Source organism: Pimephales promelas, chromosome 3 (assembly GCF_988280905.1).
Source record: "Pimephales promelas chromosome 3, fPimPro1.hap1.1, whole genome shotgun sequence".
Classification (NCBI taxonomy): domain Eukaryota; kingdom Metazoa; phylum Chordata; class Actinopteri; order Cypriniformes; family Leuciscidae; genus Pimephales; species Pimephales promelas.
Window position 1 is genome coordinate 19,245,662 of NC_142771.1, and position 26,879 is coordinate 19,272,540.

Here is a 26,879-nt window from a genome sequence, read left to right on the forward strand (position 1 = left end):
TTTAGTAAGTCAGAACATGGTAACTCATCAGACAAGTATGGCAGTTCCAAGCCCATCCCAGTGCATTCTGGGCCTGAACGGTTATCTGCACTCATATAGTGATTATGTAAACACGAGCATGCATCCAACAATGCAGCCTTCTGAGCATCTCCATGCATGTTCAAACACTTGTTTCTCAGTTTAAGAGGTGTATAAAGAGCGAGTGTGTTGGTGGGAGAATGAGGGAAGAAAAAACAGACGGTCTAAGTGAAGACATGGACGGGACCAGCAGATACGGTGGATCAGGAGTGGAACTGCCATTCTCTACAAGTGCAAGCCGAGTGCAAACGATAGCAAACCAATGCAGGCCGTTCATGGGGGCCGAAATATTCAAGAGTGATGGTGAGAGTTAGAAACCGACGGGAGGAGAGAAAGAGACGGTTAAAATGACGGTAGCATGAGGGAGGTAGAGAGACAAAGAAAGAAAGAACATCTGAATCTAAATCCGACAACAAACCTAAGGACAGACATTCAAATACAGAAATGCACATACCATACTCTCTCTCTCTCTCACACACACACATATATATATATATAAAATAGGGTTTTGTTTCACATACATCAACACACATCACAACACTCGATGAAATGAACCAGACTCGTAGTGTGAAAAGAAAGTGTTCAGCAGGTGTCTTGAGTACTTGAATGATAGCACTGCAGTGCATATAAATCCCAAGCGGAGGCAGTAGATTACTGCTATCTGAGTAACAGGGGAGAGGGTGGAGCCATAGCCCAAAATGCATTCAAATAAAACCACTGAAGTTTATCATATAAAAAAAGAGCTGCTGTGGAGATGTGAGTGGTTGTATGTTTGGGATGTGGGGGTGAAACCTAACTGTCATCTATAACTAGCCTAACTGCTGTTGCTATGCCAACCACCATGACGAAAAGGGTAAGAGAACAGGGAGAGAAAGCATAGTTGGAAGAGCCAGAGTGGATATCATATGTAAATGTGAGGTGCAGGTCAGCTAGATCACGTGGTAAGCTGTCACGGGAACGAGGGGCGGAAAGCGTCAGGATCCTGAGGAATCCTGGAGGAGGTTCTGGAATGAAAGGCCACTCCTGTCTTTATGCGTCCACATCTGATACAAGGGAAACGATGGGGAAAAGGGCTGGGAGAATGTTCTCTATAATTGGTCCTGTTTGCCAAGCTAGACTCATTAAAAGCCTGGCACTTGCCCGTTTTAATGACATGGCACATTGAACAGCTGAAGCCTAGGACAACCTTGTTAGTTTTTGGGATAATGTTGGCAATGTGTTTGAGAATTTAGTACACATGCGTGTGCATGAAAGAGGCTTGTTGTCAAATCACGGCCAATCAGAAACCACCCTGACTCCTCCAGGGGGCGGAGCTTGAGTGTATGTCAGTGAGTCTGGTCCAAAACGACATAAACAATGGGAGTGTAGGTGGGTGCTCTTGTTTTGTGTGCCAAGGTGGGCAGGAAAAAAGTTCTTTCACAATTGATGATGAACGACAAATCAAACAAACACATCCACTTCAGAACAGAAAGGAAAAGAGAACGGAAAACCCAGTTTCACAGCGGATACACAAACACACAGAGGGGTGTAGAGAGCGAAAAAGGTTGTTTTTGGTTTGCGTCTAAAAAGATAACTAATATTTCGGTGGAATACAAGAATTTTATAGTGCATTAGTTTGCCAGGAATATTGTTAGAGGATATGGTAGTACAATTTTAAAGGGTGCAGAATAAGGTTATTTGTTATATAATTAAAGACATTGGTTGAGTAAACACTGTGGTGAGATTTATAAAAAGGATAATACTGCCCTAACACACCTCGGTGGCGTGCAGTCATAAGAAAGAGTTAGAAAGGATGCAGCAAAACTGTGAATAAATACTACCGTGTTACAACAGAAAAATAAAGTGGTGTGTTCCCTTGGTGTACAGTGTGTGTGTGTGTGTGTGTGTAAGTGGTCTGTGAATTCTGCTGATTGAATGATTGCAGAAATGCAGATCTGATCTAATGTTAAAAATCACCTGGGCTTAAGCTAATTATACTATACACCCCTCCATTCACACAGACACACACACACATTCACACTCAGACCACTCCCAAACCGCTGACACAGACACAAAGCACATCCACAATGTTTCTCTCCCCTCAGTTCTCCTCTTTCTTGGCTTCTTCCTTCTTTTCTTCTGGTTTCTTGTCATCTTTCTTGGTCTCTTCCTTCTTGGTCTCGTCCTTCTTCTTCTCCTCTTTTTTCTCCTCCTTCTTGGCCTCGTCCTTCTTCTTGTCGTCTTTCTTCTTGTCGTCCTTTTTCTTGTCGTCTTTCTTCTTCTCCTCATCTTTCTTGGCCTCCTCTTTCTTCTCCTCTTCCTTCATGGGCTCGGTGGTGAGGATGATTTTACCGATGTTGTGCCTCTCTTGCATCCTACGCATGGCATCACCGACCTGAGAGAGAGAGAGAGAGAGAGAGAGAGAGAGAGAGAGAGAGAGAGAGAGACTGGTGAGGGTGTGGATGAGGAACGGCAGAGAGAGCAGCTTGAATGGCCATCTGCTGTGGTAAGAATATCTAACAAGCTGTTGACAGTTGATCTAATACTGAACTTCACGCGCACACAAACACCATTTATGAGATTTTATGTGTTCAATGTAGGGGTGGGAATCTCTAGGCATCTCACGATTCGACTCGATTACGATTCAGAAAGCTGCGATTTGATGCTAAAGCGATTATTGATTATCTGAATCTTTTGTGTGTGTGTGTGACTGTAAATACATTGTACTTTTAAAGCAATGTATTTACAGTCACAATGACCCAAGTAATGAACCATAAAAAATTAACATACATTATATTTTATTAACATTACAAAGAACCAGTGGTGGAGGAAGTACTGAATCTCAGTACTTAAGTAAAAGTACAAATAACCAGATAAATATTTACTTTAGTAAAAGTAGAAGTAACACAATGACAACCATACTTAAGTAAAAAGTAAAAAGTACCTGATTTTAAATGTACTTTAAGTATTAAAAGTAAAAGTACTTGCATAACAATTTATTCTCTTAATGTCTATTTTCTAATGATTAATAAAACATTTAATTCTAACTCATTCACCCTAATACTCCTATAATGATGTTCAATAATTATGGAAAAAAATTGTTGTCATCATTTCTCAAACAAGCTTGCAATTCGGCAACACATCATGCTTATCCTTACTATATGTTAATAACTATTTTTTGGCATTAAACGCGATTAATTTATGGTGTAATTCTGAACCTCTTGGCTTGCCATAATCCTAACCAAACGTATATTACACACGGTGCGTTTCCTATGCACGTAAAAACAAATTTTCGGGTATAAATTGTACGATAAACACACTGCGTGCGAGGCGCATTTTATTTAGTGTGACCGGTGATGTATCTATGGCAACCAAACGTCACTGGTGAGACAAACGTGCAACGAACGGATGGTCAGATTACGTTTTGGCAGGGGAAAAACTGATCAGAAAATGTAACGAAAATGTAACAGAAGTTGTAGAAATGTAGTGGAGTAGAAAGTAAAATAATTGCTGCAAAATGTAACGAAGTAAAAGTAAAAAGTATGCACTATTTATTCTACTTAAGTAAAGTAAAGATACGTGAAAAATGTACTTAAGTAAAGTAACAAAGTATTTGTACTTCGTTACATTCCACCACTGCAAAGAACCAACAGGAAAATTAATGTGTGCCTGAACTAGCAGCATACTAGTAGTAAATTAGTAATATAACAACGACGGTACAGCCGAGTGTTTTTCCTCCTCTGGGTGGAAAAGTGTCACATGGCTTCTCATATTTGTCGTGTTTCCGCAATATTTTAGTTTTATTCTACGAAGATTACACCTAGTGTGACTCTTGACCAGTTCCTGTCCCCCTCCACGTCAGCTTTTAACGAGAGGGTGTTTGGATTTCGCACTCAGCTCTGTTATGTGCACGCCACAGATGGTCCGGGCACTGCACTTCTGCACTTAAGAGTTCCGCCTTTCGCATTCCGTCAATATTATGTTATTATAAATATTATATATATATATATATATATAATTATTTTTTTTATTTTTTTTGAAAAACGATTTTTGACATTTGTGAAACGATTCCGAATAGTCCACATCCGCATTGCGATGCATCTAAGAATCGATCCCCCCCCCCCCCCACCCCCACCCCACCCCTAGTTCAATGTATTGGTTGCTTACTCTATTACTCTAGCAAGTAAGTTGGCTGATGACCTAAAGGCACAAGCCTTTAGATTTACACCATTATCAACTGCTTTTCTGGCACTTTCGTCCTAAAAGAGAACATTTCACTACATTTCACTGCAATCACAAAAAAAAACAAAAAAACAATTTGAAAATAGTTTCTGTAGCAGTATCAGAAAATAGCCAAATATCAGCGGACAGCATCGTTTTTTAATGGCCAGTACTGAAACTTAGATTTAATTTAATAAAATTCATGCATTTTACCATTTATTATTACAATTAATAATAATGATTTTTTTTTTACCATTTTAAATTATATTAATAGTTTTATAATTATAAAGTATTACATGCATTTTATTAGGATACATGAGTATTTATATATATATATATATATATATATATATACACACATATATTTATGAAGAGTTCAGATGCAAAAGCCTCTAAATGCCATTTGAAATTTTCTTCTTTAATGATGATTTTTATCAAACTTGTATATTTAAGTTCAGTAATTTCACTTAAATAACAATTAATAGGTAATTATCATTGCATTTTAAGTGAAATCACTGAACTTAAGTATACAAGCTTGATAAAAAAAATGATCATTCTAGAAGAAAATTTCAAATGGCACTTAGAGGCTTTTGCATCTGAACTCTTCATATATACACACATATATATATATATATACACATATTATACACATATATATATATATATATATATATATAATAACAGACAATATATCGGTCTATCACTAGTTGAATCAAAACGTTGATAAAGTTCAACCGAAAATTAATTACTTTTCTCCTAAGAGTATTGATCAACGTACATCAGCTATTCTCTGGTCAGTTTACGAGCCTCCTTCTCTGTTTTTCCTCCAGGTCACCTCTCCTTTACCACTCTACCTAACAACCAGCGACACAGCAACAGCGAGCCATCTCCTAGCAACTAGGAAATGCAACCTGGCCCTGACGATTGACTCGGACAGATTGGAGGAAAGAGAATGAGACAGGAAATGAGAGTGAAGGACAGGGAGAATGAGTTACCAACAAACATGGAGCACTTAAAACAGCGCTTCTCTCACCCATGAACTGAAATCTTGTTGAAATATGTCTTTCACTTGAATGTGAAAGCACTTTATTTTTTTATTGTTATTTTCTATAACACCAAAGTCTGATGAGGCTGATAAAAGCCCAGCTCGTCAAAAAAGCATCAGCTCGCATTCGCAGTTACTTACTGTAACCAGGAAGAGATGTCTCCATAGCAACAGGGGAGATAAGAAAGAAGAAGAAATAATAGGGAAAGATCTGCTCAAGGTGGAATCTCAATGGACTCCAACATCCTGCCATAAATACACTCCCAAACGAGTCATTTTTTTCCCCAACAAACTCAGAACACACAGTTCAAATGACCCCCATCAGACTCATTCATTCATTCACCTGCTCCAGGTGGTAGGTGGAGTCAATTCGGGGCTTGATCTTGCCCTGTTTGTACAGGTCCATAATGACTGCCATGGCCTGAGCAATGAGCTCACTCTCAGAGTCCAGGTAGCCCAGGTGAAACCCACAGACCGAGCGGTTCCCTTGGATCAGACTCAGGGTGTGAACGGAGAACTGCTGGTACCAGGTCTTAGCCACTGCAAACAGGTTCTTCTTCTGGCCCGCCAACATGTTAGCGGCACCTGCCAGGTCCAAACACAAACATCAGATTGACATAGAAAACATAGATATGCATCAATCCATTCTGATCATGGTTTTGAGTCCATTTTCATTTTTCAGGTACTTGATTTTGGCAAAATATTACTATGATTTAGGGGATGGGTTTTGACAACACTCTGTATCAAAATATTTTTAAAAAAAAATGGGTTTTTAAATGCAGCCTTCGTGAGCAGAAGAGACTTTCAAAAAAACACAATCTTACAGGCCCCAAACTTTATAATGGTAGTGTACTTTTTTTTAGCTGGACAATAAATGGATAATGATTTTATATATAAAAATAGCATCGTCAACACCTGTAATGCATACATTGGTAAAATAAATACGAAAATATATATTATCTCTACTTTTGAACTGAGACAAATGATAATATTATTCATTACAAATGTTTCTCGCAAAAGTATAAAACAAAAAATAATGTAAAACAGTTATAAACTGTTTCACAAAATCTCTCCCAGTAAATATATTACTACCATCATACCACCCCCTATCTCCTAACATGTAGAAATGTCTTTGCACGTGCAAGGCGTTTGAACTGCAAGCATGTTCCCCGTGCATGAATAAGTATTTGTGTGAGTTTTCTGCATGTAAAATGTGTGTGTGGTTGACCGATGGGTGAATTACTGCTTAATGGCTCCCACAGTGAGCGTTCTTCATTTACAGAGGAATGACATGCCTCTCTAGCCCTCCTTCTCACTCTCTTTTCCAACACTGCACTCTTTGACCCGTCTTCATTCGCTCACTGTTCGCACATCCTCTCGCATCGCTTCCCATGTCTGTCACTCCCTCACTTGTTTTCTCCTTCTTCAGTGTCTCTCCACACAATTTTCCTCTTCATTTTGTATATGTCGTCAACAGTCTAACCATCACTCTTTCTGTTCACTTCAAAGGTGGCTTATTAGCATGAAATAAGATAAGAAAGCCACATATTGGGAAGACACAGGATAGAGTAAATTACACTCTATAGTACTATTAGAGAAGGGGAAATGTACACAAAACAATGACAACTCTCTCCGTTTGTCTCTCTTTCTCACACACATTGACAAAAGCGAGCTCTGAGTTGGCCTGTGATTTGGACCTGACCCAGTCTGTTACATTCGGACACATTCTGGGTTCTGTGTCAGATAGAGGACCCATTGTTCTGATCAGGCAGGATAGGAGGAAGAGAGTGAGTGAGAAAAAGAGACGGAGGGACAAAAACAGTTGGGTGGGACTACAGGGCGCCATGTTGTTTAAGGGGTCTTGTTCCAGGTATTGTGTTTCTGAAGTTGATTTACTGTAATATGTCACTGTCAAGCAGGCCTGGTTCTTGGCAGCTATGAGAGTATTTATCTTCTTTTAAATAAATAATTTTAGAATAAAATGCTACCATTTTCACTTTTCTACTGTCCAGTCAAGTTACCTTTATTTATATAGCACTTTTAACAATATAGATAGTTTCAAAGCAGTTTACAGTGATAATAGGAAGTTTTGACAGTGTGCACATGCGTATTATGCGTTTAGTCTATCCACAAGTTTCCGAGGGGCGCTCCTGTAAAAAATAAAGTGGGTGAAACTTCCGGTAAGGCGGCGGAAGTAGCATTCCAATGGTATTTTGTGTGTTAGTTAGCGAAGAGGCTAGCTGTTTTTTGGAGAATTATTTTACCATTTAAAGACGCAAATCTTTATGAGAGATGTCGTTACGGAGCTCAGGGACAACATGTGCTGTTCGCGGTTGTATGTATAACTGGACTAAACTAATTCAGTGGCTTAAAAATGATTGTTTTGAACATAAGCCGAAAACGAAATAAGAGTGATCCTGCCAACGACTGCAGTTTCCATCACCTCCAAAAAAAGACAACGAATCTTCCTGTGTACATTTGTTTAAATTCTTAATATTCTATAAACTCTATCAGCATGTGTTTGGCTGTTCACTACTGATGTTACACCTAAACTCAGGATCAAAGCCTGAGTTGACAGAATACCAAATTTGCCAGTTAATGTATTCAAGTAGCACATTCATTTATAATTTTGAATAAACTCCAAAGCACAATGACCAAGTGTGTATTTTTTATTTTAATTGTTTGTCAGCTCGCACAACTGTCTGTCACCATGCCTTGATGAGTATTGATTATTAATAATGGGTAAAGGTACTGTTATTTCACCCTTTTTAATTTCGTTGAGGTTGTGTTCCCACACCGTTAGCTAGTTTGGATCGCTATAACTTGAATGACTGTCAACTGTTGAATGAACGAGTGTGAAGTATGTCAAGTCGAGCTTTGTTTACTTCGAACCGGAAGACACGCCCACTTTTGACGCAAGGCCTCATGGGGCGTAAGAAACTTGTGGATATTTTAGTCTATATTATAAGCTGTATATTGCAAGTACTGCCCTGGGGTCCAGAGACACCTGTGGAAGCTCCTGAGTGTGGCCTGGAAGAACAGTTTAGGAGCAGAAATCAAAGCAAGATTTTCTTCTCCATACTGGCCAAGAGGTTGACCACCTACCTCATAAGCAATGGGTACATTGACACTAGCTGCCAGAAGGCAGGCGTGCCAGGCTTCCCAGGGTGCGTGGAACACTCTGCAGCCATATGGGAGCAGATCCAGAGAGCAAAAAGAGAGAGGTGACCTGCATGTGGTATGGCTGGATCTTGCCAATGCATATGGGTCCGTCCCCCACCAACTCAAAGTTTTTCTACATCCCAGTCTGCATTCATGCCCTGGTGGCCAAGTACTTTGAGGACATCAAGATGTGTTGCACCCATCAGGACTTCATGACAGGCTAGTAACAGCTGGAAGTGGGCATTGCCATGGGATGCTCGATCTCTCCCATCCTGTTTGTAGCAGCCTTCGAGGTCATCCTGATGGGGGCAATGGTGATGGTTGGAGGTAAGAAGCTACCTTTAGTCCAAAGGCTGCCACCAGTGAGAGGCTATATGGATGACATTACCACCATTCTCCAGACAGCAGCATGTACAAGACTGCTGAAGAGGATTGAAGAACTTGTGGACAGCAGACTTACACAGCAGACCTCTCTGATAGGCAGATGGGGGGAACAGTGAGGAAGCAAGGATCAATGAGAGCCAACTCTCTGGCAAGTGTAAAGTATGGAGCTACCAGTTCATACTGTACCCAAGGGTGATGTGGCCTTTGAAGAAGAGCGAAGTTCCCTCCTCGTGGCAAACAAGATGTATAGGCTACCAAACTCATTCATCAGGAAGTGGCTGGATCTACCAAGATGCCTATCAGAGGTAGGCCTCTTCAGCAGGAACACAATGCCATTGCGATCCATTGGCCTGGGATACAAGCAGAACAAGACTCAGGTGGTGCTGGAGCTGAGGGAATCCAATGACCCTGAGATACAAACAGGGAGGAAGTGCACAGCCCCGGAAGAGGTCGACATGGCAAGAGCAGAGTCCAGGAGGGTCGAGCGGGCCTTGGGAGAAGCAAGACTCTTCACCTCTGGTCAAAGGCCTTCAATGAAGAGCGGAGAGCCATGGTGGTGGCAGAAGTGACAAGGGCAGAGCAGGAGCACCTTAACATCAAGGCGGTGTCTCGGAGCCAGCAGGGAGGCTAAATGTCATGGGAAGGTGTCACAGACAGGCATTGGTCATGGTCTGATCTGTGGAAGATCACCCAAGCCAGGCTCAGCTTCCTGATTAGATCCACCTATGACACCCTACCTTGTCCCAGAAATCTCCAGCAGTGGTTCGGCACAGAAGAACGTTGCCCCTTTTGCAGTACCAGCAATGCAAGCACATTCAGCACATCCTGTCAGGTTGCAAGACAGCATTGTCCCAAGGCCGCTATAGGTGGCGACACAACCTGGTCTCGAGGAAGCTAGCAGAAGGGGCATGTACATATGAGGCTAATAGTAGCCATCCATACCAACGAGAAGTCCCATTCTGTTTGCAAGGGCCAGAGAAAAAAAATTATCCCTGCCATCATTCCACCACCAGGAGATGTATTGGGGTTAAAGGAGCAAAACACCCATGACTGGTGGTCCCCAGCCGATGACCTGTTTATGCACAAAGAGGTGGAGCACACCTGCACAAAAGGCACCGGTGGAGGAGTGTCAGGCAGCAATGCCAATCAGGTCGACCATCAGCCTGTATTTCGATAAGCTAGGTATGTGCGTTTGCATTCATACACTTACATTATGTTCCTGCTCCATTCATGCAATAAATGTATGCCTAATGAGCAGGTTTTTTCTAGTGTATTTCAACTGATCAATGTTTGACCCATTTAAGTGGCTGTCACTTAATTTTAACCTTTAAACTTTTTTGTCACTTAAATTACACTTTTAAAATCAGTCAGAACTATAAAAATCTATATTTATATTTACAAGAAAATATGAAGATACATAGATATTTTTGCCTGTGTAATTTTCAGCCTCTGCTTTTCCGCTACAGACTGAAGCATCTCGTGAGTGTATAACACGCCACACTGTTACTTTCAGCCAATAAAAGAAAAATGCTACATTTTTCTGGTGTTATTTTTTGATTGGATGAGTATTGATTAAACTTGCTTTTAATCAAGGCCCAAATAGTAAAAAAGATTAACACTATCTGTTCCATTCTGTTATCTGTTAAGCCATTCAGACGTGTCTACTGTGGTTTGTTCAACTTAACCAGTAAAACCTCAGATTAGACATTATTTTAACTGTAGTATTTGGTCGAAATAATAAACTTGGAATGTATGCAAGCTGATATTCAGAGTGTCCCTCGTGGCTCACCGTAGCTGATGAGCTTCCCCATTGGCTTCAGTAGGTTGTAGCCCTTATGGGTGTCAGAGCCTCCCAGAGGATCCAGAACAATATCCAGCCCTGAAACACAGGCAGAAAGACAGATGCTGAATTTAGCTCCATTTAGCATATTTATAAATACTGTATCTATCTACTGTATATGTCAAATTCAGAGTGCATGTGTTCAGTTTACACATTTTTGTGTGAATTGTGACAGAAAATTGTGTAAATTAAATGTTAATTAGCAGTCATTAACAAGATATACATCATGTAGCAAAAATATACACTTCTGTTAAAAAAAAGTTTGGGGTCAATACAATTTTTGAAAAGAAATTAATACTTTTGTAAAGCAAGGATGCATTAAATTTGTCATAAGTCACAGTAAAGACTTTTCCATTGTTACTAAAAATTTCTGTTTTAAATAAAAGCTGTTCTTTTGAACCCTCTCAAAGAATCCTGATAAAACTGGTTTGTGTTTCTACAAACATTTCAAGCAGCACAACTGCTTTCAATATCAATACTCACTGTTTTTAGTATTTCTATTAATAATCCTATAAATATTTCGTTATTTAGATATTTTTAGCAACGCATGTTGACAATGTTTTACCATGCCAATGGTATAACAGCTAAAGAACGACACTCTCAAAAAAGTACTTTCTACATTGTATCTTGTCCAAGTCTTTGTTTTTTAAAGTGTATTTCAAATATTGAAGTGTATTGAAGTGCTGTGTATATGCTGTGTATAGTGCCTTATCTTAGCAGTTCAATTTGAGCATATCAGTCTGGACATGAAAACAGTTATTTTATGGGTTAACATTGCTCTAATCTTGACCGGAGTGGAATGTCATCAATGTGATGTTTCTAAATTTCTAAGATTGCTATGGTCAAAGGAGTACATCAAATAAAATGTTCATCTGGGAAAGAATTAAACAAAAAGAAAGGAATTTGTTTTGTCCATTTCTTTGATAAGATAAAAGAGTAAACAACATTTTATCAGACTGCGTGTTAGGAGTTACACCTGACTAAATATACACAAAACCTCAATATACACATCAGATACACAACCAAAAACACAAATGTGGAAGGCAGAATAGACAGATGGACTCCAAGGTTAATATACAAAAAAGGTCCGTTACAGCAATTCAAAGCAGAAAAATATATTATTGACTTCTTAAAGGAGACTTCATAGGCTGTCCATTCTGTCTTCAATTGAAGTATATTTACTAGGCTATTTGCACAAAGTTCTAAAGATCAGCATTTATTTAAAATAGAAATCTTTTGTAACTTTATAAATGTCTTTACTTTCAATCAATTTAATGTGTCCCCAAACTTTTGCATGGTAGTGGAAAGCTGGTTTGCGGTGTCTGTGCTTACCTTTGGGGCTTATTTTACGGATCTCCTCTACGTAATCACGTGTCCGGTAGTCGATGGGGTGTGTGACTCCACCCTGGCTGATGACCTCGTGTTTGCTGGCTGAGGCGGTGCCAAATACTGTGACATCGTTCACCGTTTTACACAATTGAGTGGCAGCGATGCCTACTCCACCTTGAGAGGGAACAAAACAAGAACTCTCTCAACAAAGTATTTTCAGCATTTTCCATCTCAAAACAAAAGCAGAACCATGTAAGCAAGGGTACAAGAGGACAAAACTCAATGCAGCCATTTGACCTTAAAGATGAACAGCCACCCACACATGTACAAACATTCAGGCCATTGTAGCAATCCCATTACGCCCGTTTAACTTGTGGTTTCAAGGACAGATAACTGAGTTTCTGTCTGATTAATTCTTGTTTCTCCGGAAGAAGAAAAATGCATTATAAATGAGTAAAAACGCATTATAAAATTATAAAAATTAAGAAAAATGGGTCAAAGTCATTAACAACTAAAGTGGAATGTTTAAATGTGGTGGTTTATAGTGAAAGATTTAAGTTTTTTAACTTCACGAAAGTTTGTACGAAAACTGTTTACTTGGGTACAGAAACACAAGCAGAACAAATTGTCTAAATCGTTCGGAAGGCCATTCTGACAGTAATTTTCAGATTCACGAAAATATCTCTATTTTCAAAATGTTAGTTGGTACGACAGACATTTACACCTGCACCTTTTACCAACTGTGTTCTAATTTAGGCAAACTGATGACCTTGCATTTTGATGCACTTTTGATGCATGTACCATATAATAATATTTTATGGGCTGATTTGCCCAGTTTTTTTTTTTTGTTGTTGTTGTTGTTTTTTTACTCATCAACTTTGGCACTCATCACGGTCACTTTTTACCCAGCCATCCAATCACAGTGGAGGTGTGCAACCTTGAACAACAACTGAACAACAATCGAGAAGTAATATAGCTGATAACTGTATTTTTATATTCAGAAATTTTCTTCAAAATGAGATACTAGAAACGCATTACTACCATGGATATTCTGTATCATCATAATAACCAAAGTATTTAATGGTTGATAAGGGGGTTCCTCAAGGTTCTCTTTTAATTAACGATTTATCGCACATTTACTCCATCGGTAAGGTTCATCTTTATGCTGATGATACCGTAATTTAAACAGCTGACTCTGGTATTCACTGTATCCAGAACCGGTTACAAGCTGACTTTATTATGACTCAAAAATTGCTTCATAATAACAACTTAGCTGAAACTAAAACTTAACTAAAATTAATCCACACAGATTATAAAATCAAATCAGTAATTTTAAAACTTTCTCCGAGACGAAATTTCACAAACAGCGTGAGTGTTCAGCTGGTGCTCATACATGCGATCATACATGTGATCAACACATGTGACAGTGTGGCAGACAGTATAACAGTAATGGATCTGTGCATTAAAGTGACAGCAGCCATACGCGTCTCATTAATTTTGTCATCAAAACAACAAAAGATAGTTTTAATTGTACGGAATCAGGATAAATATCCTATGTAGGCCTATTTAATTTAGTCAGGACTAAAAGACTATCCAGAGTTATTTTACATTATACTGGATTTTTTTCATCTTGCATCAAAATCCTGTCTATTTATACAGTATGCATTTGAAATATAGGAGTTGGGTTTTGTTTTAATGTACCTAGGTGTACCTAAAATACAAATAGTTTGTGGGTCTTCATTTCTTTTCAATAACCACTTGTAAACTTATGTTCACTGTTCTTTTTTATAAATATAAGATTTGTATTAAATCTAAATTCGTTGAGTCGAATCGAGAATAGAAATCGAAAAGAGCTTCCGAAATCGAATTGGAACATCGGAATCGATACCCAGCCCTAGGTCTACTCTAATGTCTCAAAGATTCCACTTACATCAGACATGGCTGTGAGCATTTCATCTCAATTTTAACTGTGTCTTGCTGCGTGTTTCTAAGGGAGAGGCAGAGCAGTGTCTAAAAAGGTCACTAGTGCATGAGCCTTTAAAGGGTAAAGCTTATCTAATGACAAAATTAATAGAGAGCACATAGTGATACACATAAAATGTGATCATCAAATGATCTAGGCTTCAGACTATGAGGAACTGAACTAGCAAATCACACACACACACACACACACCATTTTTCTTTAGCTAGCACTTTTCATGAACCGGATAAAACACTGCAGTGCCTGACATTCTAAAAAATGTAAGTAACTTTTTTCAGAAGTTAAAATTTTAATTTTAAGTAAATAACAGCATGCGAAAAAAAATAGCCTAGAGAAGACAAAATCTAAATTAAAAAAAAGAAAGAAAAAAGAAAAACACTAAAACAAATATAATATAAAAATAGAGCCTAACAATCTTTTAATAAAAGTTAGTTTTAAAAGAAAAATATATTTATATTTAAGTACGTTGAAATATAATAAAATAAAAACTTAAGCCAGAATAAGTAACAGTAAAAATATAGCCTAAAGAGACCAAATATATAAAAAAAGAGTACTGTAGCAGGCTTGCAAAATACATCTAAATAAATCTTAAACTCAGTACAGTCTATCTTGTTTGCGACCAAATCATTTATATTTCTCGATTAACTTATTGTCCTCTTATTTTTTGTTACAATAACACTGATAGCAGAGTTGAATGGTTGAGCTTGATGCAGTAAACGCTTCAATTCGTGTAAAAATTCAAATTGAAGTGTGAAATGAGAATATTTACTTCTCTTAATGATGTTACTTTGAATCCAGTGAAAGTTGATTTACTGTGCGTGTGGATTTGTTTAGCTGTATGTTACGGAAATAGTTCAGTGAGGACTGACAATGATTCAAGGTCATGTAATGTTCATACGGTATCTTCTGTTCCATCGCTTCATTAAACGGTTCTCTTCCTCTCATTCACTCTGTAGTGAATGAAGTTTGTGTTGCCATGGCGACTCGCGAAGAGTTGGTTTCTCTGAAAGCAGCAGGGCCGCCATTTTCTGTGTCAGAGACCTCACAATGCATGAGAACACACGTCTCTTTCACATCGTGCTTTTTAACCTGCTGTCTCTCTCGTTTTTTTCCCTAGACCTCGGGGTTTGCGGTGCCAGGCCGCCCCATGACCACTGAGCTCCGATCACAAGACCTGCGGCAGAGATGCCAAAGAGATCCCCTTAACCTCACAGAAATGTACACAAAATGAACCTCTTTCATGTGTGCTCATATCTACTAATCTCCGAAAATATGTGCACTTCATTCTCCTCACTCAGTCGCATGTGTTCGCTAAGTCTTTTGTGTGAATCTTTGCATAGGTAGGAGTGGCTTGGAAACCACCTCAGACCCAAGGAGCTCTAATACCTAGAGCAAGATGCTTATATTTTTATTTAGATTTTGTTTTAAAAGAAATGTATACTTTTATTCAGCAATGATGCATTAAACCTACCAAAAGTGACAGTAAAGACAGTTTTGTATATGCTACAAAAGATTTATATTTCAAATAAGTGCTGTTCTTTTTAATTTTCTATTCAAAGAATCATGAAACAAATGTATAATGGTTTCCACAAAAATATTAGGCACACGTTTTTTAACATTTATAATAAGATAATTCAAATATATTAAAATAGAAAACTTGTAATTTAACACAGTATTATTTATTTACATTACTTCACAATAATAATGTTTTACTGTATTTTTGATCAAATAATTGCAGCTTAAAAATGAAAAATACAACAGAAATTCTATTTCTAAAATATTCCTTTCCAACAGTAACTATTTACCGTAGAAATTGTGGTAAACAAAATAAAGTGGTAAGGGAGCCTCTTTATTTGAAATACTTTAGTCCACACTGGTCTTTTATTGTGGTTTATTCAAGATAACCCGCCTCTAACAGCAGGGAAAACCAAAAGTGTAGTTGGTCACTTCAGAAGGTCTTTTTCTGTCCAAGTGAGCAGTTCTTGGCCAGAATAAGCAGTGTGGACCAGACCATATGTCATTTATAGCCAAAGGTCTGGCTGCTTTGGCAATACCGTGATTCAAAAGTAATCCATACAAAGTGTTTCTGAATAAAATACTGTATATATACAGTATATGCACTGATCAAAATGACTCATAATTTGTAAGAGTGAGGGATTTAGAAAAAGCAAAAAAAAAAAAACCACAACAATCTGTAGCTACACAAATAAAATTCCACACAATCTTGAGTGCAACCAATGGAATTAAACAGGAGAATCTGTTTAAGAAAATTAAGCAGAATGTTCATCTAATCAGGCTGTTTTACACAAGGGCGTACGAGGGGGAAACACACACAGTGAACTCTTTATATTTCCCTCTATCCACACATTCATACACACACACAATCTTGGCAGCCAACAATCTCGGCCACAACAATATTACCCTCCCAGCATCACCCTCCTCTAGCGAGAGGGAATTTTCCCCCAAAACGCAGAGGAATTCTGCAGATTCCCAACATACGAGAACTCAGCCCACACCCTTAGTGCAAATAGAGGACAGAGAGAGAGAGCGGGATTTGTTTCACTGCGAGTTTTTTGACAGGATTCAAAGCGGAGGTTACAAATTTGAGCTAATTTTTAAACAGCTTCTTGTTCTTGAATTCTTTCAAACGGATCACAAATCAGAGAAAAGTTCGAGAAAACTAAATGAAACGGCTAGTGACTGGTCAATCGAATTCAAGTGAGTCACACCAATCAGACCGATAATGCTCGTATTTGGCATGAGGGGTAATCACAATGAAGAGGCTGTGCTCTGCTCGGATTTGTTCTGGCGGTTTATTCAATAAGTGTAGGCTACTACATCACATTTAAAGGGAATGTCTAATGCCATTTCATACATTCTGACTTATTTACAATGTTAAAGAGTTAGATTCTCATGCTGGATGGATGTATGACGGAGTAGTTCTGTGCCAAATACTTTCCTTCAGGATTCGTATAAGTTTTTTTCAGAGTATGGCCCTTTATGAAGTCATAAAGGGTGGAATTCCTTGTATGGGAACTTCTGGTAGAGCATGCATACAACAACCAGAGCGAGAGCAAGACCACGCCCATCAACGTGCTTCGCTCGGGTTTTGAAAGCCCTCAGCAGCGCTGTCGTTTTGTTTTTAAACCACGAAATCAGTGTGTTTTCGGTTGTGACGGAAAGATAACCTTGTTCAGCTTCCCAAAGAACCCAGCGTTAGGGGAACAGTGGATGCAGTATTTCAAGGGCAGCAACGGAGTTGTACAAGTGTGTTAGTTTGTTTCCGGGATTTCTGTGATGAATTTTGTCATCACAAGGCCCAGTTCGACGCTGGATTTGCAGATAATTTGAGACTAAAAGATGGAGCGGTCCCAGCGGTAAAAGATCCCGGTCATGAGATGGAATTGCGGGCGGAATTCCATCTCATGACATTTTTTTGACTGTGATGTCAAAAAAATGTCAAATGTCTGTGATTTGTTGGCCATTGTGCATATAATGTAAACAACACAAACCATTTAGTTAACCAGAGATAATGCGATGACGTATTGCATGACTTTTAAGCTCCGCCCACAGCAAGCCTCCAGGAGCCTCTGGCTGTTTTCGGAAAGAATCGGAATTTATAAAAGACAGATACAACCTATCTGTCTTTTATAAATCTTATCAAACTAAAGACTTCAAAGATATGAAGGATGCAATGCTACTCTATATAGATACTTAAGGTTCACATTGGCAGAAACTAAGGGTGCTTCTCATTTCTTATTTGTGCATCCTCGTTTCCTTTCCTTGCTTCCTTTCCTTGCGTCTCAGCTCCACCCCCTGTAGGACGTGAGGGAAGGAAGCGAGGAAAGGAAAGGAGGACAGAGGAATCGAATAAAAGCTTTTTTATATACATTGGAATACTTGATCACTCGAGCGTCACTCCACAGTGCCATCAGCAGCGCTAAAAGGATCTGCCCTTATGTAATATCTGAGATGCGTGGTTTATATAAACTGCAAAGGTAAAGTATAAATTAAAATGATTGTGACCGATGTGAAGGGGGAGGAGAATTGACACGTGCGTCACGTTTAGTCAATATAACAGTTCGGCGTAGGATGCACCTGTGTATCCTTGCTCCTCGATCCTCGACTCCTCACGGTGCAATTAGAGAATTGAGATGTCCTTCAAGATGGCTGAGCTCGATCGGTTTCCGGGTCATAGGAGGGAGGACGGAGGAGCGAGGAGACGAGGAGGGATATTGAGAAGCACCCTAAGTGTTATGTGCCTTTTAAAGGTGCAGTAGGACACCTGAGAAAATGCTAACTTTAGTCTGATAGCACTAAACGTGTACCTCCCATCCATAGATTGTAAAAAATATGGACGTCTGTGACGTCACCCATTGACATTCTGAAGAACAGTTTTGAGGCTGTTTATGGGCGGTATGGGCGGTGCCATCTTGAAAAATCTTGGGAAATATAAAATACAAATGTTCAGAAAGGATACAGAGGTGGTATGATGTGTTGTGTCAGATCATGGCCGAGACGTCAAGTTCACTCGACGCAGCCTGTTATCAGCTGTCAATCAAAGTTAACCGCCTTTATTTGTCATACATTTTATAGCTAAATAAAAGCATGAATTTATGCTGTGAAAACGGACATTTTAACATGGGGTCTATGGAAATTTGCTCCCTTTTGGGACCTCTCTCTAGCGTATTTTATATGTATTGAAGTTTTTCGCACTTCTGGGTAGGCTTCATTTTTCAGATTAGAATGTTGCCGGTTGGTCCCATCCTGCAAATCACCGTCCAAAGCCACGCCTCCTAAACGCATGAACGCACACAGCCCAAACCCGGAGACAACGTAACTGCAATACATCATTGCAGTTCAAGTACTAAAATGACTAACACTGAAACTAATATAAAAAAATTAAGAAAAAAAATTATTTAAAAAAAAAAAAAATGACAAACGCACATAACAAAATTACTAAAACAACATCCAATTAAAATTGTTAATAAATACTAAAACACTGCAAATTTTGTCTTTTCCTCACAAAAAGCAATAGAAAATTCTTTAAAACCTCTTTTTTCCAAAAAAGAAACAGAATTTATAGTTTCACATGAAATGAGGGTGAATAAATTCTTTTTTGTATGAACTAATCTTTTAAAGATCTTCTTTTAATCTTTTAAACAGGAGATATGGACTCTTAACATCTTAATCGGTGTTATATATCATAGCTGAGGGTGACTGCTCTTGCAGGATGTTGTAATCATGGAATGCTGTTTTTGGTGCGAGTGTAATGTTTGTTTTATTTTACAAACGTGGCACCCATTGAGATTCACGTCTTTCCTTTAAGGTTCTCCAGATACAACAAACTATAATAACAAATGGGCGGTTCTTCACAGTTGTGCGGGAAGCATCAGGGCGGATTAGCATTTACACTACAAATGTGTTGTCACATGAGCCTTCAACTACCTTTGACTGATCTGATCGCAAAATGTTTTGGACCCCATAGGCCTGCATTTAGTCTGTTTGTGATGGGATATTTTTATGTTGCCTCTAGTCTGCACACTTTTTGAAGCCTGACAGCTTCAGAGTGACAGGCATCAAATGTTATATGGGTTAAGACCAACATAAGGGTGAGCCACTAATATCTATTTTCATTTTTCCTTTCAAGAAAACACATCAATATTTGCTTGAAATGCACATCATGCTCCATAGGAAGGTGCAGTGCCATTCTCATACTGAAACTCAAGAGGAAACACATTTCCAGTTTTACAGCAAATTTAAAAAACATCCTGTTCACTGAGATAGCAAGGGTTTCCTGAGAGCACACACACACTCAAGCATTCATACACACACACAAACAATCTCAAGAACAAAAAAAAACACAAGCTGAAAGAAAGAAAGATGGTAATAATTAAGAGAAACATGATGTGCTACATGACTACAGACTATTCATCTGTGACTGACGCCACCTCCAGAGATGACAGACCAGATATTTATTTTTTATGGGTGTTTTGGTTTGATTTCTCTGCAAATATTTATGACCACTACCAAGTTTTGTCTTAAAACATTCCCTCTTTCGCTGTTAGGGTGTGGTGGTGGTTTAAGGAGACGCTTTCGAGATTGTTTGAGATTCCTGGTTTTTGCAACACTCCAGTTGGACGAGAGCGTTTCCTTCCACCCCGAGCCAAAGCTTCATCCACACCCACACTGATGCATACGTCCACCAGCATTCAGAGCAACAGGGGATATCAGAAACATACTGTATCAGACCCCAGAGAAGGAATATGAGAATATTTCAGTCCGTTCATTGGGCCTCATTCATGAAAAACAAGGAGAATAGATTCCTGTGTAATCATTCGTAAATCCATTCTTGCGTAAATTATCCCATTGAAGCGAATGCTAAAACTTATGTATGATTTGCTCAAATTCAATTTCTCAAACGTTGCATTAACAAGTGTAAAACATTTCCTCACAAGCGCACAGAAACAAATGCAAAAAGGAAACAAGGGCTATATAATCACTTTAAAATTTTAACCTTTTTTTTTAAAGAAGAAAAAAGGCTTTCTGAATACTGACGTCAGGGCTCCAGGGTTCAGGAGGCAGAATACTTTTTATAAAATGAATTTTCACAATTTCACAAACACATTAATCTAGTAAGAAATACAGTGACAAAAACTGAATGATGTATATTGCAAAAAAGTTGTCAATTGGCAAAGACAATTAGAAAGAGAAAATTATGTTGCTTACCGCTGCTACAGGAAAAAAAAAAAAATAGATTTGTAAAATTTTTGTTGAAGGAGTAATGAAACTGAACAATAGGTGATGTTGTGTATGAATTGCTCAGATGCGCTCAGAACATGGTGTCAATGATGATTACCAAATTTTGTTTCTATATCACAAAACATTAAAAGTTTACAATGAAATTCTAAATAACGGAGAGGCAATATGGCCAATCTCAGAAAAAAAAAAAAAAAAACTCCATGATCCAATGAATCTGCAACTAACGTTAATGTTGGCATGAAACGGACATTGCGCTAGTCTTTTCTTCCCTTTTGTGGTTTGATTTTCTTTCGTTTGCTGCAATTTAATTTATACAGAAGCCTTGAAAACAACGTGTAAAAAAAAGAACCCATTAAAAAATAAAAAATAAAACAAATATCGAGCATTGAGAGTCGAAACATTTCGAGAATACGGTCTTCTGTAAAAGTTGCGTAAATGATCAAAAGTAAAACAGTGATTCGTTTTATATTTATACCACAAAAATATCTTCATTAGCCTAAAATAGATTTTTTTTATCACTTATGTTCACAAAACACTGAATCTATCAAAAAAATACATAAAATATAAAATACTCGTATATTAAAATGCGCACTTAAAAACTAACACCGCAACATCGCACATCGGGATCCGACAGTGAATTGTGACAGAATTATCCATATGTGCACATTCTCACAAGCGCACACAGATATACGCTGTTCTGTTCTAACTAGAATTAAGGTAATCACTTGAAATGTTACATAATGAACTACTGTGTAACCACAGTTCAACCAAATAACTATCATCCCAAAATCGGTAAGTGTTTTCCAATACAACCACAGAATAGTCTTTAGTGGTGGCAGAACATTGTCTAAACATTTATAAACTAAACGGCTGCTAAGGAACTCGCTCGAATGAATTTAGCGTTAAGAGATTTGTTTGACACCTAGAGGAATATTCTCTGAGAACAAATAAACTATTCAAACCTGCACTTAGTGTCTCCCAAAGGTCATTATTTAGAGAGCACAGATTCCCAACACACACCCCCGCACATACGTACACCTGCACATAAAGTGAAAATCCCTTAGGAAGGAAATAGTTAATTAACACAAGGGACTCTCCGATCCACTCACATGAATGATGAGAGTGCGTAAGTAAATGTAAACCACTGCTGTACTCCCTTGCCAGCGTCAAAAGCCCCAGGGCTCCATTTTGGCCAGCTGCAGGAGCCATATACACAAACACTTACGCACATCTGCACATTATGGATAAATCTATTGTTGTTGTGGCTCACGAACATATCACTGTATTAGGTTGCATGTAATCCCTGTTATAAAGCAGTAATACATTTGCATAATCTCCGCACACACACTTTCACTTACCTGCGGCCATATGGACGAGTATGCTCTGGTTGGGACGCAGGTGCCCAAAGTCGAACAGCATCATGTAGGCGGTGATGTAATTGACAGGAAGTGCCGCCGCCTCCTCAAAGCTCATGCCCTCGGGCATCAGGAAGGTGTGTGTGGTCGCCACCACAACAACTTCCTGCCACAGGCCACTACGATTCAGAACCAGAACCTTATCACCCACCTACAGATGTGGAAAGAGAAAGAAATGTTGAAGGCCCGTTTGGAAAACAGCCCTGTACAAAATGGCTTTCATTGTTTTATGCTACTGTCAGTCATCGTAGCAGCGCTGCAACAATGTTGTGTACATCAATATACATAAAAACTATTCAAGCACAGGTGATGAAGCTCAATGGATCTGTACGGTGATTTGCTCTTTTCGATTTTGCATAGCGTTGGATGTTTTTTTATTAATTTTTTGGCAAGACATTCGCACAGCTGCACAGAACTTTTGTCTATGTTTTGTTGTCATTATCCTTTAAAACAGTTAGCATACTTTAACAAAATATTTGAACCTGTAGTGTTGGCCATCTGGACTGTTTCGCTAAACTTTATCTCAGAGCAGACTCTAAATGCTTCATTTACAATTGCTTGATAATATCTATTGTAACTGAAAATCCTTTAATTACCTTGGAGACCCATACACACAGATACAGGAAAACTGGAAAACTCAGCAGACTTCCACTACTTCCTTTGGAATGAGGAGATACAAGGTGTGCCAACGTTTACACACACATTTGTCACACAGACCTCTGAGCCTCAATTCAGTAGGTTTACATGTGCAGTTAAAAATCAGCTTGTTGCATAGTCGAACTGCATCTGTCTATTTAATTCAAGTATACATGACAATGCATTGAATCGAATATTTGAAGGATAAATACACATTGCGTGTCTTTCACAGCATGCGCACAACAGTGAAGAAAACTGTAGTCTGACTGAAGTTGGCATGGAAATTCTACTTTCTAAATGCATCTTATGAATTATCCATACATTTCTTTTTTTTACTGAGCTTGTAATTTTTAAATCAATGTCATGACTAAAACGACAGATTTCTCTCTGGTGACGTACAGGTTGATTTAGCCGACTTAAACCCATTAGTCATTTAACCAACTTAAACCCAATAGACCACATTAAAGGGTTAGTTCACTCAAAAAGCTGCCTGCCAATCTGACAGTCCACTTCCTGATAGAAAATAATGCAAGCCAATTGGGGACGCCTCACGACACACCTTCCCTGGTGAGAAGAAAACATTACCAACCTTACAGGTTTCACGACCCGTCTCCCACACCTAGCCTAATTCTAGGTGTAGACACCAAATCAGGAATGTCCTGCTCCTCTGATTCCTGAGTGACAGGGTGTGTCTCAGAGAATGTATCTGGGGACTGATCTTGTGTGCCATTTTATCATCCTTAGCTGATGCTTGCATAGGTACCAGATGGTGGCGGTTACGTCTCACAGTCCCATGCTGCGTAATCACAAGGTAACACCGTGGAGCAAAGTGACTGGCAACAATCGTTCCTGTGCTGAGTTTTCCAGCTCTGTGATGTTTATTGAAGCGCTCTGCATCCGCACTCTTTCTTTCCTTCTCTTTTATGAAAATTGCATCAGTATCAGGGAGTGCTGGATCTCGCAATGATGAGAGTGTGGACACAGTTGTTCGAAGCCTTCTTCCCATAAGAAGCTGAGCTTGGCTGTACCCATTCTGCAAAGGAGTAGCTTAATATTCTAGGAGAGCAAGGTATGGGTCTTTAGCTTTCTTGAAAAGAGCCTTTATTGTCTTGAACGCACATTCAGCCTCTCCATTGCTCAGGTGAAACTTTGGGCTGCTACTGTAGTAATGTGGACAAATCCATACAAAGCAGCAAAGGATGAAAATGAGTGCCCAGAGAATTGTGGCCCATTGTCTGTCGTTAGCGTTTCTGGAACTCCATGACGTTCGGATATGGACTTCATGTGGACAATGGTATCAGTAGACCTGCCGGGTGATAACTGAGCAATCTCCACATATCTGGAATAGTAATCCAACTCAAGCAGGTGCATTTTAGTTCCCAGCATGAATAAATCAGCCCCAAACCTTTGCCAGGGTCTGTCTGGAAATTGAGTGGGCATGAGAAGTTCTTTGGGTCTCCTTAAGACATGCAGTTGAGCACCATCCCCTTCAGCTGATTACTTAACCCTGACCACCATACTGATTGTCTTGCCCGCTCTCTGCATTTCACAAGCCCCTCATGCAACTTGCTAAGGACACCGTTTCTCATTGCAGTTGGAATGACCAGCCTCGTGTCGCTCATCAACAGGTCGTCCTGCACAGTTAAGAGAGCCTGTTCTGCCCAGTAACGCTTCAGTATTGGATCTCTCTTGTAATGCTGTGTCCACCCTTCAACACACAGTTTCATCACACTGGAACATACATTGTCACTTTATCTTCTCTCAGCTGTCCCAGGTAGGTTGTGCTTGCTGGCAAATTCCCCATGATAGAGTCAATATAAATGTTAGTGTCCTCCCAAAACTCATGTAGCTTACATTGTTTTACCGGAGCACGTGACAGTGTCAGCTACCCACAAATCCTTTCCTGGCACATGAACAATGGAGTAGGACTCGGAGTAACGCATCAGTCGCATTCTGAAACTCTGGACATGAGGAGGGAGAACATCCAGAACTTGTGATCCTAAGAGACTCAGTAATGGATTGTGGTCTGTTTCCAATTCAAAATGTTTGCCAATGAGAAAGTCCTTGAATCATTTGCATGCCCATGTGAGCCCCAAGGCTTCTTTTTCCACTTGAGCGCATCTCTGCTCGTTCTGAGTAAGAGATCTTGATGCATAAGTTATTGGCTTCCAACCTTTTGGCCACCTCTGCAGTAGGACAGCTCCCAGTCCGTAGGACTAGCATTCACTGACACTTTACAGTCTCTATTCGCATCATAGACGGCCAGAACAGGGGGGAAGACAGTGTGTCTTTCAGAGCCTGGAACGCATTGAATTGTTCAATGCCCCAAAACAGTTCTTTTTCGAAATGAAATGCCAAAATGCCTGAAGTCCAGTGTCAAGTACCCAGAGTCAGTGGAGGTCTGGGGTGCCATGTCAGCTGCTGATGTTGGTCCACTGTGTTTTATCAAGGGCAGGGCCACTGCAGCTAGCTATCAGTAGATTTAAGGCCGCTATCGAAGCATCCTGGGCCTCCAAAGCACCTCAGCAGTGCCACAAGCTGATTGCCTCCATGCCATGCCGCATTGAAGCAGTCATTTCTGCAAAAGGATTCCCAAGTATTGAGTGCATAACTGAACATAATTATTTGAAGGTTGACTTTTTTTGTATTAAAAACACTTCTTTTATTGGACGGGTGAAATATGCTAATTTTTTGAGATAGGAATTTTGGGTTTTCATGAGCTGTATGCCAAAATCATCAGTATTAAAGCAATAAAAGACCTGAAATATTTCAGTTGGTGTGCAATGAATCTAAAATATATGAAAGTTTAATTTTTATCATTACATTATGGAAAATAAAGAACTTTATCACAATATGCTAATTTTTTGAGAAGGACCTGTATAGGGTCCCCCTCACACACAGTTTTTGATGATGTGCACATCCACTTGTAGTGTCCTTTCTTCCCACAAGAAAAAAAATCTCATCTCATCTCATCTGTTTTTGTCATTGAACATTTTCAAAAAAATAGTAAGAATTATTCAATATAAATTATTTTGAAGTCAAACATTTAACACACAAATTGCACCAGTATTAAATGTTACGAAAGGCAGAACTTCCAAATAAAGTTCATAGGTAAAGTTTGAGCTGTTTTTTTTTTTAATGTAGGTAAATAGAGTCATTATGACAACTATTTTTTTCTCAGTTTCACACTCTGGTGAGTTAAGGTCATTTGCCTTTGTAGGGAAGAATATCAAGTACAACTAATAAACCTCTAAAAAAATTGCATACTGTAATTCCTGCATCAATAGCAGTCCAGAATCATTTTCAAGTCATTGGTTGACCCAGTGTTGTCATATCAGAACGGTCAAGCTGCTCAAAGAAACACATTTGCCATTTGCCACTCTGTTTGGTGTCGCTAGCTAGCACCAACAAATGGCACTTCACTTTCAAGCGGTGTTCAAAATTCATAAAGGCAGTGACACTGACTGATCCGACCTTTGAAACATGCACAAGAAAACTCTCAACACTTATGTCCCGTCCTCCACTTGTGTATCTTCTCAATCAGTAGCATCATAAACAGTCCACTTCCTCCACCACTCTTTCTCCGTCTATCACTTCTTTTCATCTCCCATCTCCCCCTCTATCATGCTCCGTCTTTCTTTATTTCTAAGATCAGTTCCTCTCATCAGGGGGCAGACAGATCCTTCAGCCTCAATGAGCTTGAGAGAAGACAACACACACACACAATGTCGGAAAAGCACCTCTCTCTATTTCTTTCTGAGGACACACAAACTTGGCATAAATGTTCAACGGAGCTTCAGAAACCACACACAGAAGCTTTTTTCAAAGTAAAATACAAACACTAATTTACCCAGCGCTTCTCTCACCGACAGGAAGACACACACACAGTCTAATAGGCCCAAGGGACACATGGGCATCTATGTCTATACTGTCCAATTAGAGAGCAGGGCTACTCCCAAGCCGATATGTCTGTGCCCCATTTCATCTCTCCTCCCTGTCTCTCTCATCTCGTCTTCCACATCTCAGTCTTGCTTTCTGCCATTCCTC

General features: G+C 39.2%; 1 protein-coding gene across 1 annotated transcript in view; it reads right to left on the reverse strand.

Annotated features, from left to right (window-relative positions):
• Positions 1 to 1,489: 1,489 nt before the first annotated feature.
• The window catches only part of vat1 (vesicle amine transport 1), a 29,829-nt gene continuing 4,439 nt past the window's right edge, over positions 1,490 to 26,879 (reverse strand). The window contains exons 2-6 of the mRNA XM_039685838.2: positions 22,140 to 22,347; positions 12,042 to 12,212; positions 10,659 to 10,748; positions 5,667 to 5,908; positions 1,490 to 2,452 (exon numbers count right to left, since the gene is read on the reverse strand). Coding sequence (XP_039541772.2) covers positions 2,159 to 2,452; positions 5,667 to 5,908; positions 10,659 to 10,748; positions 12,042 to 12,212; positions 22,140 to 22,347 — 1,005 coding nt within the window. The 3' untranslated portion in view covers positions 1,490 to 2,158. The remainder of the gene's footprint in view (positions 2,453 to 5,666; positions 5,909 to 10,658; positions 10,749 to 12,041; positions 12,213 to 22,139; positions 22,348 to 26,879) is intronic.